Source organism: Petaurus breviceps, unplaced genomic scaffold, assembly GCF_028583685.1.
Source record: "Petaurus breviceps papuanus isolate PSGF00001 unplaced genomic scaffold, PetGlider_PUasm1.0 90881, whole genome shotgun sequence".
NCBI classification, from domain to species: Eukaryota; Metazoa; Chordata; class Mammalia; order Diprotodontia; family Petauridae; genus Petaurus; species Petaurus breviceps.
This window is the reverse complement of record NW_027187369.1, coordinates 2,661,949-2,682,606: the sequence shown is the minus strand read 5'-3', so window position 1 is coordinate 2,682,606 and position 20,658 is coordinate 2,661,949. Positions and strand designations below refer to the sequence as shown.

Sequence of the window (20,658 nt, the reverse complement as noted above, 5' to 3'; positions counted from 1 at the left end):
AAGAATTAAGTGACAAAATCGAAGGCATGAAGACAGAGATTAGAACTCTTAAGGGAAAAAAAAATCATCAAATCTAACTACTGCCTAGGGAATTTGGAACAAAAACAGGACACACTGAATGGCAGTAAATTCTCCAGAAGTGAGAATAACAAAACTGGAGATGCAAAAAGTGCAGAAGCAAAAGGGAAAATAATTTTTTTCAATTATAAGATTTGAAGAATATGAGTTCTATAAAACAAGAATATTGAGCTTGAAGGTAAAATGCGGAGAGAGAATCTCAGGCTTATTATAGGTGCTCCTGAAAAAAATCATGAAAAGTAAAACAAATATCAAACAGAAAGAAATACAGAAAAAAAAATCCCCAGCAGTATTAGAAGTAAATGACAAAGTAAAGCTTTGAGAAAATTCACAGAAGACCAATAAAAAGAAACTTCAAGTTTAATTCATGAAGAACCATTATAGTCAAACTTGAGGTCTTGCAACTTCAAAACAAATTTTGCAGGCAACAAGGGAAGAACTCTTTATATTATAAGGAAAAACAATCATATAGACTTGAGATTATTGATCTCCTGTATCAGTTCTACTAACCCCAGTTAGACCACACCTGGAGTATCATGTTTAGGTCTGGGTATTGTATTTTAGAAAGGACATTGAGAGCATCCAAAGGAGGATAGTGAGGAAATCAGAGTCCATGCCATCCTACAGTTGAAGAAATTGGAGATGTTTAGTCTAACAAATAAATGACTAGTGTGGATAGACATCACAACTATGATTAAACTTAATCTGATTGGTCAAGAGGGTCAGGACTAGGAGGAACTGGTTGGAGAAACTACAAAAGGGAAGATTGCAGCTTGAAAAACTTTCTAACGGTTAGAACTATTCAAAAATGGAAGGGATGGCCTCATCAGGCAGGTAGTAGCTTGCTCTATGCTAGAGGAGTAGGTACCCCTTTGAAAGAAGACTGACCAGGGGTGGCTAGGTCGTGCAGTGAGTAGAGCACCGGCCCTGGAGTCAGGAGGACCTGAGTTCAAATCCGGCCTCAGACACTTAACACAAAAACTAGCTGTGTGACCTTGGACAAGTCACTTAATGCCAATTGCCCTCCAAAAACAAAAAAGAAAGATACTATTTTGGGGACGGCTAAGGTGGCACAGTGAAGAGAGCAACAGCCCTGGAGTCAGGAGGTCCTGAGTTCAAATCCGGCCTAAGACACTTAATACCAAAAATAGCCCTGTGACCTTGGGCAAGTCACTTAACCCCAATTGCCCTCCAAAAAGAAACAAAATAGAAGACTGACCACTTGTTTGGTAGTGTGTTGTAGAGCATAGTTGTAAAAAATGTTACCTGTACATGCAACACTCCAAGTATGGCCCAAACCAGATTAAGGTGTAATTGGGAAATATTTAACAACTAAAAATACAATAAGACATAGATAATGTTAATATGTGGTTTCCTATGTCAATATGTGTCTGGAGGGATCCTTGTGTACCATTCACTGACCTCTGTTTCTATTTGATACCAATGTCGAGGAGGATTTTTGTTCAAGTCCAGGATTTCCAAGTGAGGTTCCTTCCAAAGCTGAAATTCTATAATGCTATGAAGGATGGCAATGGGGATTTTTAACCTACTTAAGAAAACAAACTACTTTTGTGAATTTTAGTGTATAAATTTGTTCGTATGTAAATTCTCTTTCTAATTACAGAGGAACCATCTAGTCATTAAAGCAGGCCCAGACTTAGTAGGGTGTCTTATGGATGTCTCTATGTACTCCAAAGCACTAATGTGATATTTCCTCTCAAATGTCTCCTAATTGTGCCTTTCCATTGACTCAGACTGGCCTTTTCCCTCAATTAGTATAAATAATGAGAATTTCCTGTAGCTCAGTTGCTAGTGCCTTTTGTATTGAACCAGCTTCTCCCTTGCCCAATATTTTCACCCACATGCCAAGAATTGAGACATTGATATGGGTACAACCACCTCTTTGAGTAGAGTGTACCTCCTGAGATCCTGGACTTCCTATGGAGATCTGATGAACTCTCAGTTGTTTCTCTTTTGAAAAAATGCAGTTTAATTTTATTTTCATTTCCAAATTATCTCCTTTTCCTTACCCCCTCTCCCACCTATCGAGAAAGCAAGAAATACAAAACCCATGACGAATATGAAGTCATGCAAAATAAATTTCCTTGTTAGGCATGTTCTAGGAAAGAAAGAAAAGGAGAAAGAGAAAGAGAAACCGTCGGTTTTTCTTACTGGTATGCAGAAGGTCTCAGTGAAGGGAATGGTACTCAATGAAGGAATTGAGAGAACCCTGCTGCATTTGGTATTGTGCCTCCAAAAAGTCCTAGGATTTCTGTTTCTAGATTACACAGAGTACCAAAGGAATGATATGTTTGTCCTTTTAGAGCGAGATACCAAATCCATTCCCCTGCAGAGCTCCTTGTGGAAATCAGGTGTATACAGATGACAGATACTAGTCCCCGTCAGCCAGCTAAATATTCCCTCTGGCTATAGCTTTCCCCTTAAGCTCCAGAAAGGGTGTGCTAAATATAAACAAGACTTTGCCTTTGTCATGTGTTGGACATATGGTGACAGTGTGACAACAATCCCGAGTTTATTTGCTCCTCAGATTTAGTACATTTCAGAAGTAGGAAATCAGGCCTGGGGGGGGGGGGGGAAGAGGAAGGAAGACCAAGATTAGCATCTGAAGAACCTAGATTGTTACCAGGGGCATAGAATTGGAAGTACACTAAAGGCTACCCCCAGAAAAATAGATTATCTTAGATTGCTACTAAATGTTAAAGTCCTCCATTAGAACATTATCATGATCTTATAACTGCTTGACTAAAAGATACACATATACATATACGTGTACACATACATGTACACATACATGTACACATGTACACATATATATGTGTGTCTTGTTCTTCCCAATGTCCTATCTCACTGTTTGAAATTCCCAGGGCATTCCTTGAGTTACTTTCTTTCAAGTGGATAGTAATGATCACAGTTTAGGTTCAGTCATTCAACTAATTCTGAATCTACCAGACTGTACTGTCACCCAGTCCCCATACCTCCAAGTTGTCCACAGTGATTGTGTAGTCCCACCAAATTCACCACTCAGCTCCCATTTCACTGACTTTGGCCAATGACAAATTTTTTATCACATAGCATCCCAAATAAAGGATTTTTACTTAAACTTGAGCATGAAAGTGTTCCATCAAGTAGCCAACACTTGTATCATCTGTGTCCCCAAATGACCACCTCCAGTCCTCCTTGTATATACTTACTCACCTGACTCTATAATGAAGCGAATGATAAGGAAGGATTTGAGCCCTTCCATCAAACGTAGACCGCCCCCCCCCCCCCAGTATTTTGAAGGCACCACTTCTGACAGTACAGGGCTTTGGAACATTGGAGAAAACCTAGGTACTTTGGGTTTTCCCAGTAGCATGTGGAGGAGAGGTGGGAAGGAGCCTATAAGGAACCTCTTACCACTGACGCTAGTTCATTGTCCCTTCTTAAGAACCATGTTCAAGTTCCTTCTATTCTCTCTTTGCCATTTCTCTTCTTTGTCTTGATCTCATGCTTCTGTAGCTTCTTTGCAAGAATTCACACCCATTTCTTTTCATAATTTCCTTTCAAAATCTATACCCAGTCACCTGTGGCCTCTGCAGAGGGCCTGTTGGGTGAGAAGCAAGAGAGAATTTGTCAAATGCTTTGCCTACTCTAAGTAAATGATACCTACATAATTTCCCTAAATTATCAGTCTAGTAATCCTGTGAAAAAAAGAAAAGAAGTTTAGGCTGGATTAACTTCAGAAAATCACATTAATGAGCCCAAGCATTTCCCAGAAACAGGGGTCCATCTTTTTCACCCTAATATCCTACTAGCAATGCCTTACAACCACAAGTCAAAGAAGACCATAGTATCCTAGGGTCATAGAACTAGAACCAGAAGCCACTTAGTCCTACTCCCTCATTTAATAGAAGAGAAGACTGAAGCCCAAGGGTAACATATTCAAGAACAGGGAGGCACTAAGTGTCAAAAGCCAAATTTTAATGCAGTTTCCATGACTCTGGGACTAGTGCTCTTTCTAGTATGCCACATTTCTTCAAAAGAATTAAAGTTGAGGGGCAACTAGGTGGTGCAGTGAATAGAACACCGGCCCTGGAGTCAGGAGGACCTGAGTTCAAATGTGACCTCAGATCCTTAACACTTACTAGCTAGCTGTGTGACCTTGGGCAAGTCACTTAACCCCAACTGCCCTCCAAAAAAAATTTAAAGTTGAGGGTGACCCAGAGCTCAATAGAAGGGTCCGTGGTGGGTATGAACATTATCAGGGAAGAATTTTACAACCAAAGGTGTGTTTAGGATGTCAGAGAGAAATGCAACTATCTAGAAAAGATGGGCCAGTCATATGGCAAGGGGCACCAATAACTGCTGGCAAGTCTGCATATCTTGGTACATCCATGCAATCCCAAGAGATCCAGGAGGAGACTTGTAGCTTCTACTTAAATAGGCCCTCTATGGAAGGGCACGTAGACAAACTGCACAGAATGAGAGGACATGGATGGATTATTGGTCAACATTGTAAAAGGGAATACCTGCCTCAGTGAACTTAAAGATCTATCAAAGCACTTTCAAGGCTCTGGAGACATAAAAACTTGGCTTTGACTTTGAAAGACAGACTAGAGATGGGGAACCTGTGGCCTTGAGGCCACATGCGGTCTTCTAGGTCTTTGGGTGCAGCCTTTTGACTGAGTTTGAGTTTTACAGAACAAATCCTTTTATTAAAGGGATTTGTTCTGTGAAGTTTGGATTCCTTCAAAGGGCCCCACTTGAGGACCTAGAGGGCTACAGGTGGCATGTGATACTAGCCCTCTTTGAGGATGAAATGCTTCCTAGGAAGAGATAAAAAGTCTTCCACAGGATATCTTTTTTTCTTAGCTTTTTGGAGGGCAATTGGGGTTAAGTGTCTTGCCCAAGGTCACACGGCTAGTTTTTGTGTTAAGTGTCTGAGGTCATATTTGAACTCAGGTCCTCCTTACTCCAGGGCTGGTGCTCTATTCACTGTGCCACCTAACCACCCCTAATCAGCAAGCAATTTTATAAGTTATCTACAACAGGAGAACATCAAGAAATGACTACAGATTCGTTTCAGTATACTGGATAAGAAATTGTCCTTTGAATTTGGAAGCTCCAACTTGCAAATGATTAAAACAAAAACCATTTCATGGGTGTACGTTACCACCCTCTCCTAGCCCAGGGTAAATAGATCAGTGCTGCTCCAGTGGTGCTAATGACTCGTCCAAGGGTAGAGAGCTAAATCAGTGGTGGTACATGATCTAGAATCAAAGCCTCAGTAACCAGAGCAGTGCCCTTCTCTCTAGATTCACCTTGTTACTATAGCTCCAAGATTTGTTTGCTCTCTACTCCTCACTTCCTCTGCTTATTTTAGTGATGTCTAGATTATCTTAGATTGCTACTAAATGTTAAAGTCCTCCATTAGAACATTATCATGATCTTATAACTGCTTGACTAAAAGAAACACAAGGGGAAAAATCTAATATTAGCTTTTCTCTTCAAATCTGAAAGATTTCTCCATCACAGTGTGATCTGTAAGCCTATAATAAATGACATATGGAAAAATTGGTATCATATCCACAACTAAGTTTGATTCCTTGTCAAGGATTTTCATCACATCGTAGGTGTCTTTTATAGAAATTTTTGAAATGCAAGATATTGCTTCAGTCTCTTTCTCTCATAAATGTTAACATGTGCTATATGACATGTACTATTATAACTGTGTTAGTTATAATAATACTTTTGTGTTGTGTTCTGTGCTTTTAAAAGTAATTTCATATCTATTATCTCAAAGCCATGGACTCAAGGGTATAAAAGAAAACTGAGAAACTAATGTTATCTAGTGTAAATGAACCAGAGTTTGAATGTACACTCTGTTTGGAATGCTAAATAAATCATTTACCCTTACCGATCCTCATTTAGATGGCAAGGAAGAATAAATTAGACCTTGTAGTGAAAAGTGTGGGGGCTGGGACTGTTGAACTGTCTATTATTCACACAGGTGGATCAGGGGTATAATGTAAATAATGCAAAGCAAGAGATTATCCTCAAATATTTTACATATGTGTTTTATAGTAGATTTGCCTTGCAATGTAGGCTTTCTTAAGTTAAACATTAGCTTACCATAAGATGAAAAACTACTGGGAATAGCCAGCTCTGAAGGAGTTTGGAAAGACAGGCACAGGAACATGCTATTGGTGGAATGTAGCCATTTTGGATAATAATTTGGAAATACATAAGGAAAATTACTAAACTGTTCGTACCCTTTGACTCTATAATCATGCTACTAGGCACATGTCACAAGCTAGTCAAACTCAGAGAACAAGGTCTTACGTATAGTTCAATTTTCATAGCAGCCCATTTTGTGTTAGCAAAGACCTGAAAACCAATGAGTTTGGTCCCCAACCAATTGGGAAATGGTTGGACGTGTGTTTATGTGTGTTGCTATGTATGTGGCATATGAATGGAATGGAGTAATATCATACAGTAAGCAATGAGGGCTATGAGGAATTCAGGTAAACATGGGAAGATTTGTATGAACTCATGCAGATAGAAATCAGCAGAATCAGAAGAACAATAATACCCAATGACTTCAGCAATGTAAATGAACAGTCACAAAAGAGAAGCTGAACTCTGAGTAAAGGAAACACCAGTGGAGGGCCCAGAAAAGAAAATGAAACCTATTCCTGCCTCACAGCAGAAAGGCAAGGGGCTCTGGGGACAGAATGTTGCATACTTGTTTAGAATGGTTGTTTATGCTTAACTGTTTTTGTTTGTTGCATGGGAGAGGGTTCATTTCTTGGGAGAAAGGCAAGGGTGTATTTTCCAAAATGACTGTGATGCAGAATATAAAAGTTTTTAAAAAGCAGGATTACCTTACTTCCCCAGGGTACAGAATACCCCAGTGGTGAGGCAAGGAACCCAAGAGGCCTAATGGGAAAAATCATTCTTGAAATAAAAATGCACCTACCAATTATCCCAAGAATCCCAACATGTATAAAATCAAGAAGTGACTCTTTATATCAAAAAAATGAAAGGGACTAAAAGCATTTTTCTTTTCTTTAATTGTTTGGTTGTTGTTTTGACAATTGATTTGACAATTTTTTTTATATTCCCTTTTTAGCTTTGATCTTGTGGCCATTGGAGGGATATCAGTCACGTTGGTCTTTGACCGATCACCATTCTTGTCTGAGAAGAGGACCCTCTGGTTGCCTTGGAACCAGTTCCTGGTAGTGGAGAAAGTGACCATGCAGAGAGCTACTGCCCCTTCTCCATCCTGTGACATCTCTGGCTTGATGAGCCCAAACCCAATTGTGCTCCCTTCTCCCCTCACATCATTTGGAGGGTCCTGCCCTGAGAGGGGGACTGTTGTTCCAGAGCTCCAGGTAGGCAAACTGACTTATGAGGTATGAAAACTACATCGTATCGACAATGATGATAAGAGAGAGGAAAAGCTGTGACTTTTGCCTGTGTACCACTCACACAGTGTGCTGTCTTTCATATATGAAAAATGGTTTAGCCAGGGCCCCAAGTAATTCATGGTGTGCATTCTGAAGACAGAGAGTAAGGCCTCAGTTTTCAAGCCTCTGTCCCTGGAGTAGAGAAAAGCTAATTGACTCATATGGGAATCATTAACATGACCAACACCATTATGTCACTCTCTGAGCTAACCAGAATAGATCTGTAATAATATAGTCTGGTTAGCTCAGAGAATGAGAGGTCTGTAATATATATAGTTGGGCACAGTGGATAGAATGTTGGGCCTGAAGTCAGGAAGACTTGTCTTTCTGAGTTCAAACCTTCCCTCAGACATTTACTAGCTTTGTGACCCAGAGCAAGACACACTTAATCTTCTTTGCCTCAGTTTCCTCATCTATAAAATGAGCTGGAGAAGGAAATGGCAAACCATTCCAGTATCTTTGCCAAAACAATCTTTAAATGGAGTCATGAAGAGTCAGACATGACAGAAATGACTGAACAACAGCAGTATAGCCTATGAGTGTGGCCAGTTTGTGGCCCTGAAATTCAAGTCCCTCCAGAAATCCAATTCGGAGCCTGGTTCTCCCCACTCTCTCTGTAGTACTCAGAGGGTATGGCACATTAGCTTGCCTAGCAATCAATGATCAGTTGTTTTCAGACTTGTTGATTTTAAAGTCTACTTGACTTTTGAGTCTTTCTAGTTACCTGTTATTGAAACTCTTAGAGAGTTAGAAAAAGCAATTCTCAAATTGCCAGACTAATTCCTCCTCAAAATAAGACAAAATCGACACAGTTCTTGCCCTCTGGGAACTTAGATCATGTTGAAACTTCAGTCAGTCAACAAACATTAGAATATGAAGCACTAGCTATGTCCCAGGCACTGTTCTAAGTTCTGGAAACACAGAAAAAAAAAAAGATTGCCCTCAGGGAGCTTACAGTCTAATGAGGGAAACAGCATGCAAACAAATATGTTCAAAGCAAGATATAGGCAGGACAAATAGGAAGTAATTAGCAAAGGAAAAGGAAAAGAATTAAGAGGGGCTGGGGCAGGGGAAGGCTTTCAATAATCGATGGGATTTTAATTGGGACTTAGAGGAAACCAGGAAGATCAGTAGGCTGAACAGAGGATGGAATACATTCCAGGCATGAGAGATAGGCAGAGAAAATGCTTTATTTTGTTGGACAGAGAATCCCTTCTTTTCATTGGAGAAGACTAGGTATAAAAAGTTTTCCATCCTGATTCACATCTTTCCCTACTGGTTAGCAATGTCCAGAGTTCCTAAACTAGGCTAGAGCATTGCCCAGTGGAATCCACCCACGTGTCTCTGTTCCTGGTTTTCCAGTTACTTTCTCCTAAGAAACCAGGAAGGAAAAAGCAAGATAGCATTGGATAACTACAGGGACCTAGTGCTTCAGTGCCTTCACAGATATTGTCAAGAAGTTTGGATCTTATTTTAATAGAAGACTTGTTCAGTTGACCCTAGGAGTAGCACGTCACTTTAGGAAAATGCCATGTTCTTGTTCACCATTGTCCTACTGCTACCATCTGAGAGGGATCAGATAGCAGTTTAATGAGCAGGAAGGACAGATGGGTAGTCAGCAGGACCGAGAGGGGAATACCAGCACTAGGGAACAACAGAATGACCAGGAATTCCCTGGCAAAAGGAGGTGTCATATGTTAGACCTCCAAACCTGGCAAACATATTGCTTCTCTAACAATACGCAGTCTCTGTGGGCTGCTTTGAAGTTGTCCATGCGATATGTGAATAACAGGACTGAAATAAAGGCACTAGCCATCCTTGCCCTAAATCAGATCATTTAGCACCAGGGGCTGTTTCTCTGACAGTTTTTGGAAGGTGGACATCTGGGTACATAGGATTTGACCTTAGTACCCAATTTCCATCATGTCCTTCCCTCTTTTCCTCCCCAATTGATAAAGAAGTGAAAGCCCAGCCTCATGGACTCAGGTGGCATTCTAACACAGCATCCAAGGGTTAAGACCCAGTTTGCAAAGGCATTATTTGCTTCCCACAGGTGCCATCTTATGGCAACCCATTCCCAGAATTTGGTACTTTCAAGCACAGTGACAGGTTAGCATACAATTTCATGAAAAATTTGGCCTTCAAGGCCATTCCAAAGCTCAAGGAAGATGAGCTCTCCAGCAGCCATGAAGCTAAATTGTAGGGTAACTGTAATTCTTGTCAGAAGGTATCACTGGATGGGCTTACTTCCCAGATGTTTAGTCTTGGAGAGCTCAACCTAAATAAGGATTGTAGAAAAGGAGTTACAATCTGTATCTTAGAGCCTAATAAGAAAAGCATGTGCATGTGAGTGTGTGTATGTGCATATGTGTGAGCATGTGCATTTGTGTGCGTGTGTGTGTGTGTGCGTGTGTGTGTGTAAGAGAGAGATTTTTTAATGGGACCCAGAGGATAGAATTTCTACACATCTAACATATGAACTTGTCCACTTCCTACCAAGAAGTTGTAGGGAAGATGCATGAAAAACAGGCATTGTGCTTGCCCCCAGACTTCCTGGCTTGGAGGCTGGAGAAGATGGTTCTCATTTTCAAATCTGATCCCTTGTCTCACCAGTATTCTCAATCAGTAATCAGCGAGTATGTTTTAAGCACCTACTATCTGCCAAGCACTTTGTTACTTGCTGGGTGGGTATAAAAAAATGCAAGAATCAAACAGTCTGCGCCAAGCTTGCATTCTCTTGTGATGCACGGCCATAGGACATATGTGCGGTTATTGGCGCTCTCTGTACCGCCCACCTAACTGAACCTGCATGTTGCTTCTCTGTCAAGGTTGTACAGGAGGAGATCCCCATCCCGTCCAGCTTTGTGAAGCTGAGTTACCTGAGTAGTCGAACCCCAGGCTATAAAACCCTGCTCCGAATTCTTCTGACTCATTCTGCTATCCCCATGGGGATGATCAGGGTGCACCTCACTGTGGCCGTGGAGGGTCGTCTAATGCAGAAGTGGTTTCCTGCTGCAATCAATCTGGTCTACACATTTGCCTGGAACAAAACCGACATCTATGGGCAGAAGGTTTCAGGCCTGGCAGAGGCAATAGGTATGTAACTAACAGTGTTCAGCTGTCCTGATGAATTAATTTGTATTTATACTGAGTGTGACTCCCAGTTACATAAACAGCTAATGGCAATTGGGGTTTGAACATTCCGCAGGTTAAATTCAAATTTTTCATTCAGTCAGTCAATAAATGTTGATTAAGTGCCAAAAGAAGCAAAAGACAGTCCCTGCCCTCAAGGAACTCACAGTCTAATGGGAGAGACAACCTGTAAACAAATATGTACAAAGAAGCTATGTACTGGATAAACAGGAAATAATTAACAAAGAAAAGGCACGAGAATTAATCTCAAGGTGGGATTTTTAGTTGGAACTTCAAGGTAGCCAAGGAGGTCAGTAGGTGGAGGAGAGGAGGGAAAGCATTCCAATCATGGAGGACAGCCAGAGGAAATGCCCAGAGCATTTAGTGTCTTGTTCAAGGGAAGCAAGAAGGCTAGTGTCATTTGATTGAAGAGTATGTGTGGGGGCATAAGGTTTAAGAAGAATGGAAAGGTAGGAGGAAGCCAGTTTATGAGGGGCTTTGAATGCCAATCAGAACACTTCGTATTTGATCCCGGAAGCCATGGGGAACCACTAGAGTTTGATGATGGGGCAGAGGTGACATCGTCAGACCTGTGCTTTGGCGACTGAAGGGTGGATGACCTGAAGTATGGAGAGACTTGAGGAAGGCAGACCCCTCCAGCAGCTATTGCAGTAGTTCAGGTATGAAGTGATAAGTTAGCCCTGCACCAGAGGGGTGACAGCTGCAGAGGAGAGAAGGGGTCATTTTCAAGAGATGTTGCAAAGGCAAAATTGACAGGCCTTGGTGACAGGTTTTCTTCAGGCTTTTTTCTCCCAAGCAATTCTTTCCCTTAGACATGTTGGTTACAGGTCAGTGATGCTGCATGACATCTAACTTCTAGCAGTCTCTAAAGCTAACTGTCACCTTCTAACCATGACCTTTGACTTACCATTCCTTTGGTCAGTTTCTGGGCCTGACATTTAGTCTGTCAGGCTTACTTAGCAACTACAGTATTCTAACTGCAGAACAGCTCAGCTCCATGTGTTTGTTGGAAATGGTTAGCGGCCTTCAACTTGTAACTTCGGCTTCATGAGAAATTCCTTGTGCTTCTCAGTAAACTCAGTATTTCAGGCCTTAGAAATTCTAGAGTTGGAAGGAACTTTGATCAGTCAGTCAATCAATCAATAAGCATTCATTAAGTTTGTGCTGTATGCCAGGTACTAAGCAATGGAGATATAAAGAAAGGCCCTGGGAAATCTTCCACTGTAATGGAAGAGACAGTGTGTATATAAACAGGACCACACCAGGTAAATGCAGAGGATGCTGCAGAAGCTGGTGCTCGGGCCATTTCCGGAAGCAAGCCAAAGGAGGGGGAGGAGGCGGCAGTCTGGGCACAGGGGGATAGCCAGTACAAAGACACTAAAATGGGAGGTGCAGCATCATGGGGGAAGAACAGCAAGAGAGCCAGTGTACCTGGCTTGTAAAGTGCATGGAGGAGAGTACAGGGTAAGAACATTGCAAAAGTAGGAAGGGGTCAGGTTGTGAAGACCTTTCAGTGTCAAACAGAAGAGTTTGATACTTGGTCCTAGAGGTATGAGGAGTTAAGATTACTACAGGAGTTTATTGAAGGGAGTGGGGGACGGAATAGTCAGATCTATACTTTAGGAAAATTGCTTTGGCAGCTGTGAGTGGAGGATAGATTAGAGAGGAAGGGACTGGAGGCAGCAGACCTGCAAGAACAGGCCAGGTGAGAAATAGCATTTTAAGATGGGCAGGGGCTTTCCTCTATAACAAGCCTGGGAGGCAGGTAGTAGGTGTTCAGATTTTCTCCAATTCACAAATGAGGAAACTGAGGCTCTTGAGAAGTTAAGTAACTTGTCTTTGGTCACACAGCTAGTTATTGTCTAACTTGAATCCAGGACAAGTCCAATACTCTTAACAGGATGACCTACTTCTCAGAGTGATTGAGCAATCAGGTAATCAAAAAGGGTTTATTAAGTCCTTACTATGTATGTGCCAGGCACTATGCTAAGCACTTGGGATACAAAAAGAGGCCAAAAACCAGTTCCTGCCCTCAAAAAGCATACAGTCTAATGGGGGAGACAGCAGACAAATATATACAAAGCAAGGTATAGACAGGATAAATACAAAATTATTGAGAGGGAAGGCACTGGAATTAAGAGGGGTTTGGGAAGGCTTCCTATTAAAGGTGGGATTTAGTTGGGACTTTAAGGAAGCCAGGGAGGTCAGTAAGTGGAACTGAGGAAGGAGAATATTTCAGATAAGGAAGATGGTCAGAGAAAATGCCCAGAGCCAAGATATGAAGGGTCTTGGTTGTGGGACAGCCAGAAGGCCAGGGTCACTGGATCAAAGAGTATATGCATGTCAAGAAGTATGTTGTAAGAATATTGGAAAGGGTGGCTACGTGGCTCAGTGAATAGAGCACCGGCCCTGGAGTCAGGAGGTCCTAGGTTCAAATCCGGCCTCAAACACTTAACACAAAAACTAGTCATGTGACCTTGGGCAAGTCACTTAACCCTAATTTCCCTCCCAAAAAAAGAAGATTGGAAAAGTAGGATGGGACAGGTTATAAACGACTTTGAATGCCAAGCTGAACATCTTATGTTTGCTCCTAGAGGCAATGCGTGGCCAATGGAGTTCATTGAGTAGGGGATGACATGATCGAACTTTAGGAAAATCACTTTAGTGTCTAAATGGAGGATGGATTGCAGTGAGGAGAGATTTGAGGTGAGGAAGGTCATGAAAGCCTGGAGATGGTTGTGGAGTGGAATCAGGAAGAGGTGTTACATTGATCACTGTCGGGATCCAGGTACAATGTGTACGACAGTGGCTGATCAGACCAATATGAGCTCAGAAAGCTCTACTGAAGGTTGGGCACAAAGAGTCCACACAAATATTTGGAGTGGAGATGTCTCTAAATTTGTGCATCTTATGTTTCTTTGGAGCTATTTCAATTCTGCTTTGCTCACAGAGCACAGCACCTTCTCTAATGGGGGCACACCATGCTAGGTGGTCCTTGGCCAGTGTCTCCCATGTCTCACAATCAAATCCAAAGTTCTTCAGAGAGACTTTGAGAGTATCCTTGTATCATTTCTTCTGACTTCTGTGTGAGTGCTTGCCTTGGGTTCTCTGTAAAATAGTCTTTTAGGCAAACACATGCATTTGGCCTTCAAACAGCATGGCCAGCCTATTGGAATTGCACCCTCTGCAGTAGAGTCTGAATGCTTGGCAGTTCAGCTCAAGAAAGGACCTCAGTGTCTGGAACCTTATCCTGCCAGTTGATCTTCAGAATCTTCCTAAGACAATTTAAATGGAAGCGATTCCATTTCCTAGCATGGCACTTGTATATTGCCCAGGTTTTACAGGCATACGACATTGAGGTCAGCATCTGTAGGCCTTCAGTTTGGTAGGCAGCCTAATACCTCTTCTCTCCCACACTTTCCTTTGGAGCCTCCCAAACACTGAGCTAGTTCTGGCAATGGGTGCATCATTTCATCATCTCAGTATACATCCCTAGAAAGAACACTGCCAAGCTATGTGAACTTATCCATAGCATTCAAAATCTCTCCATTTGCTGTAATCGATGGTTTCACATATGGATGGTGTGTTGCTGGCTGGCAAAGAACCTCTGTTTTCTTGGTGTCAATTGTAAGGGCAAAATAAGCTTAGGAGGTAGAGAATCAATCCACATTCTCTTTCATCTCAGCTTCAGAGGTTGCAGTGAGTACACAGTCAAAAAGTCATGTGGAGATTCTCCCTCTACTTTAGTCTTGGCTTGTAGCTTTTTCAAGTTAAATAGTTCACTATCAGGGCAGTTGCTGACCTTGATGCAGTGTTCATCCTTCCTGAAGGATTTTCAGCAACAACATTGCTGAAAACATCATGCTGAAAAGCATGGGAGCAAGCACACAGCCTTGCTTCATTCCACTGGTGACTGGGAAAACACAAGAGCATCATCCATAACCCAGAACCTGTGCAAGCATGCCATTGTGGAACTCACATACAATACTGATGGACTTCTCAAAGTAACAAAATTTTGCCATAATCTTCCACAAGCCTTCACGACTGACAGTATAAGAGGCCTTGGTCAAATCAAGGAAAGTTGGGTGCAGGCCTCGGTTCTGCTTCTTACATTTCTCCTGGAGTTGTCGGGCAGCAAGAAGTATATCAACTATTCCTTGGCCCTTTCTGAAACCACACTGGCTCTTGGGAACATGACCATCTCCCAGCTGAAGGATCAGCCTGTTAAGGAGGTCTCTGGCAAGAATCTTGCAAACCACGACTATGAGAGAAACACCCCCCACCCCCCATGATTGTCACAGGACAACCTGTTTCCTTTTCCATCCAGAACTTCTGGGAGATAACCTCTTCTTGCCATACAACCTGGAAGACTTCAGCTTTTGTATAAGCAGCAGATCCCCTGTCTTCTAGATTTCTGTTGGAATGGAATCAGCACCAGGTGCTTTCCCACACGACTGGAGCTTAATGGCATTCAGAACCTCTTCTTCAGTTGGAGCTCAGCTAGGGAGGGATTGACTTCCACCTGACGTATGAGGTCCCTTCCAACTCTAGACCCAAGATCCTCTGATCCTATGATCAGAATGGGAACTAGAAGCCCTGTACAGGCTATTGGAATGCAAACTACAAGTATCACCATGATAAATTATACTCTTAAAATGGAGATATTTGGAATCGATGATTCTAATGGCTGATTGGTCAGTACTAAGATCAATATGAGAAAGACCTTCATCAATCAAAACAGACATAAAATCCTCCCAAAGGTCAGAAGACAAAGCCCAAGGTCATTGCTTCGGGTCTTAAGCGCTATAGGGTTTCGGGAAAGGAAAGGCATGATGCTCTCATTTTTCAGGTAATAAACCTGAAGATTAGGTGTTAAGCCCCCAAGGTCATCCAACTAGTTAGAGTCAGAACTCTTCTAACTCCACTACCATGAATTGATCTAGCCAGAAGCCTGTGTGACTCTCAGACATAGATCCTTACCTCAGAACTGCATGTAAGTAAGCACTTGGAGAGCAGATTTTGCCCAGTCTTATCTTCCCTGGCTTTAATTAAGGCATGATATTGGGAAATAATTTGATTTAATTTAGTTTCTTTCTTTGCTGCTTGCAAAACAATGTAAAGAAGGTTTAATTGTGTGGTTAGGCCTGCTGTTGGAATTCTCATGCAGCCTCACTGAGTTTGACAAACTGGCTTGCTCAGGGGCTCTGATCTGCATCCATTATGCGAATTTTGTCAAAATAATTCCCTGTGTCCGGGTGCATTATCAATATGTAATAATACATTCTGCATAGACTTCATTTTAATTAAATTAAATTGCAGCCATTCGGAGTCTTGGAAGTTCAGGAAATCAGCCATCCACTTTTAGTGCCACTGCTCTAAACAATTCTATTATTCTTCAAGGTTATTGGCAACAACAATTGCAGAATTCTTTAGTACAGTTCTTTGGCAAGAAGAAGCACTGGCTGTTTCAGTGACAACCCCCTTCCTAAGGGTTCACTGCACACAGGAGCCTGCTGCAACTGCCTGAGAGAAAAGTCTAGCCTTCATAAGGAAAAGCAGCAAAGCTCCAGTTACTTTATGCACACAAAATATTCCTGAGGAAGATGCCTTTAGTGGTGATAAATTTCCCTTCAGTCAAATGTACATCTTACCACAAAAATAGCATCTGCTGATATTCTTTGTAACGTGACCTACTTAAAACCATCCCCAGCTAAGAGCCCCGATATTTGGCTTTCAAAGGGCCCCCCAAGGTGATTCTACCAACCCTCTCCATCATTTGAGAATCACCAGCCAAATCTCTGCAATAGTCACATCCAATGCACCAGTGATGCACATGATGGATAGTCCGTAATTGAGTCAGCACTGAAAATGTGAATTAAGTAGCACTGCCAATCCTAGGTCACTCCTACCCTTCCCACATGAGCCCCACAGCCATCTAAGCCAACCTTCAGGTAGCTCTTGCTTTGATTTCAGATATTGCCTACCTTTGGTTATATGCCTCTCACAGCAGCCCATTCCATCCTTTCTCTTCCCTTTAAACTCCATGTTGAAATGGGCTGTTATTTCCATAGCATCTCTGATCTGTGGCTGCTAACCTTAGTTAATCCCTATTTGCTCAGTTAAATTCATCTGATGTTTCTTGAACCCCAATGAGTCCCTAGGATGATTTCCACACTTCTCCTCCTCCTCTAGGCTGACCACTCACCAGCCTAGCTCTGCTTGCCTTGCAGTAGGCCTCCCTGATCATTGTACTTCTGAAATCCTTCCAATATAGTCCTTTGTTCTCTAAGGGAATTCAGTCTGCTTCCCCACCCCCAACCTCCACCACCAACTCTGTCCCCCAGGTTAGAAGTATTTCTTGAAATGCAGAGGAAAATATTCCCCTCTTCCCCACATTAGGGAAGTCATTGGGTCACAAAGACAGTGAAATCAATGTGAACCAAGTCATAGAGCAGGATCTGTTTCCATCTCAGAATTGAAGGGTCCTCCTTCCAAGAGAGGAGGCAAAAACTCCCAGGTAAGGAAAGAAACTGAGGGACATAAATGCTTGGTAATAAGCATATAATGGGTCTTCTGAGGATTGGAGAGAGTCTGTCAGATCTGTAGAGGGCAGGAAGGAGGTTTTCATTGTGGCCTGCTGCAGCATTGACCTCCCCATCCCCTACAAACCACATAAACTGCAAGGGAAGTGTTGAAAGCAAGCAAGACAGGGGACACAAAGAGGCAGACGGAAACCCTGACCGATGTCATGTGGTTGGAAGATGGAAGAGTGTCTACAGAAGAGAAAGAAAAGAAAAAGGACCACTTAGCACTTGGAGCTAAGACACAAATTTGAGGCTCTTCCAAAATCCAGGGGAGCTGAGTGCTTTGAAGAGGAAGCAGCTACTGCTCTCCCATGCCAAGGAAGCTCTCAAAAATAAATTATGAAAGTTACCAAGAGAAGTAATTCAACTGAGAAAGGGGAAAGGGTATTGTGTAAAGGGACAAAAGACACTAATCATTCAGTTTGACAAGCCTTGGGTATGTTCTTTGTCTCATCCTGGATGCATACCCCAAAAATACAACAGGCAGACCTCATTGTTTCAAGTTGACCATTGGCTGCCTTCATGTCCCTCAACCCAGAGTCCCCAACCACCTCCATTTGTCTCTTCTTTCATTGACCTTTACTGGATGACCCAGCAGCACCTGGGGATCCATATCTTTCATGGGAAGGCAAGCAGCCACTTCCTCCTCATTAGGAAAAGCCTCAAAATCTATTTCTTGATTTTTAGTTTTCAGTGGTCATATTTCTTCTTTCTCCTATGGATCTCATTTTTCCATCCTCCAGTCTCCTAAGAGGTCAGTATTTCCTTTTGATTCTTCAGGTCCTTTTTTCCCATTTTTGTATTGAAGTCTTTCTTTTCATCGTTGCTGTTGTTATAGGGAATGTTTTTTTTCTTCTAGATAACCTGAAGAGTGAAGAAAAGCTTCTTGAACCCCTTTACTTCCTTTTCTAGGAGAAAGACCAGCCTGAACTTTGGACATTAATCATAGCTCTCTGGCCATAGCAAAAAAAAAACATACAGCACACCACCCCCATAGATGGTCACTACAAAATTCCTCCTACCGTGTTTCCCTGATAATAAGACAGTGTTATTAATTTTTTTGGACAGAAAAACACCAGAGGGCTTATTTTCAGGGGAGGGCTTATTTTAATGAACATTGACAGCAATTTTAATAAACAGGTAAATGTGAACAAAAAAATGTACCTTTATTCAATAAGCAAATCACTGGGGAAGAACAGGATGACGCACTCACTGCTGCAGCTCTGATTGGATGCAGCTCGGAATGCGGCGTGTGTTTCACGGGGGGGGGAGGGACGGTGCATACAGAGGATACTGTAATGTAGCATGTAGCACAGGGGATCACCTTCACTACAGTAGCAATCTCAATAGGGCTTATTTTCGGGGGAGGGCTTATTTTAGAGGAATCTTACACAGTAAGGGGAGGGCTTATTTTCGGGGAAACATGGTAGTTTCTACTTGTTGAAAGTGAGGCCCTGAGTCTTTCCTCATTTTCCTACTAGCTCCATTAGAGAACTGATCTTAGAGACCTGAAGTGCTATGTGTAAGCTCAACAGTAAAGGTCATTGCCAACTAGGATAATCTGGGAACTGTTTTACAAAAGAGGGCTTTGAAGGATGAGTAGGCATTTCATAGCCAGAGGGGACAGAAGTGATGGTTCCATTCACAGGCGGCATTGTAAGCAAAAGAGGGGCTATAGAAGATCATATGGTGCTTATGGGGAGTAGTCCAGCTTGGCTATATCAGGAAGCACTGTGAGCCTCCATTCCCATTCTTGCCCTCCCCAACCAAGTCCTTGGTATGCTTAGGTTCAAACAAAATGCCTAACCAGTCTTCCATAAAATGCTAATAGCCACTCAGCCCATTTCCATTCTGCCTTTGCTTTAAGCCCCAGGCTGAGCTGTCACCATAGCTGTCAGAGAGCCATTGGGGGCATACTCAGCAAAATAACTGATTTTCTTTTCATCAAATACTGCAAAACAAGGATGTTTAGTGTACAACAGCCTCATTCATGGAGAAAGAGACCCTAAGCTAGCTTTGCTCTGGAAGAGCTCCCTCCCTGGGCTAGCCCTTGCCTCCTCAGAATCTGGCTTTCACCTCCAGTATGACGTCAGCATCAGCTGCTGTCCATGGTCCATCAAAAAAAAAAACTGCCTGGTTCCTCTGAGCTGCATCCCAAAACATCCCTTCAAGTCAACTGGAATTTTGGACAACTTTCAGTATAAATTATAATGCTATTAGTTCACAGGGCTTCCTCAAGAGAAAATAAATCTAATAAAAATTAGAGAGCCTTTATTAAGTGGCTGCCTCATTTCTATTTGCTGTGGCTAGGGGAAAAAGTAATCGAATTGTGAGCTTTGCAGTTAATGCACTTTTTCGTTTGGGACTAGAGAGCAGTTCTGAGAGAGGAGATGAGGAATGGAGAAGCCTCTTTCTCACTAGTGACCCTCAGATGGCTTTACTCCATATACCTCATGAGCTGATTCCCTTTACCATGGAACTGAGAGACCCTTTAGCTGTTGCTGGGGGAAAAAGAAGACTCAACTGCAGAACCCAAGGTTACCAAGTCATACCTTTTATTTGGAAAAGAAAACGTCCCCTTTTCAGAAGCATCTCCGACCTTTTAGGCAATCCATCAGTGAGCAAGTACTTATTAAGCTACTGTTGTATGCAAAGCCATGTGGATAAAAACACAGAATGAAGCAGCATCTTCCTTCAGGGAGTTTATGGGTCCATGGCAAGAGGCAGCAAGCATTCAGAATGCTGGGGAAAGAGCAGATGAGTTGCAGGAAAGCTATCATTATTTGAGGGATTCTTTATTAACCAAGACTTTTAGATGTTGCCAGAAATGAATGAATTTTTTATATGAACTTATTATATGCTAGGCATTCTGCTAAGCACTGGAAACACATGTATAAGCAAGCAAGTCCCTAGCCTCGAGAAGATTATATCCTGTTATAGGAAGAGACAACTCCAGGCTCCCAAGAGCAAAGGCCAGGTTCTGGTGGGAGAGGGATGAGGTGAATGGCCAAAGTCTAGGCATTATAGGTTAGAAATGACTGGGAAGTTCGAAACACCAAGATGGCCTGAAGCATCCTTATAACCGAACCGAGATTATTCCAGCACAAGAAATCGTGTCTAGTGTTTGTCTCTCTAGCATGACCCCAATGTGAATATATTACATACGCTTCAAAAAGAAAAATGTTAAGGATCTCAGAAAAGAGAGAGCCTTCAGTGCAATGGCTTTTTCCTAGCAACCTAGCTCTACAGGCCTTCATTTGTCTGCATGTGCTACCACTTACTTATGTTGGAGCTTTCTTGTTATCTTAGCTTGAAAAAGAAAAGATTGGAGCCAGTCCAAGACATGAGATCGTTGTCCTCAAATATGTGAATGT

At 42.2% G+C, this 20,658-nt stretch overlaps 1 protein-coding gene across 1 annotated transcript in view; it reads left to right on the top strand.

Moving 5' to 3' along the window:
• Window positions 1-20,658, top strand: part of TENM1 (teneurin transmembrane protein 1) — a 782,231-nt gene that overhangs the window by 655,957 nt on the left and 105,616 nt on the right. The window contains exons 17-18 of the mRNA XM_069074038.1: window positions 7,211-7,472; window positions 10,376-10,643. Of these exons, the coding sequence (XP_068930139.1) occupies window positions 7,211-7,472; window positions 10,376-10,643 (530 nt within the window). The remainder of the gene's footprint in view (window positions 1-7,210; window positions 7,473-10,375; window positions 10,644-20,658) is intronic.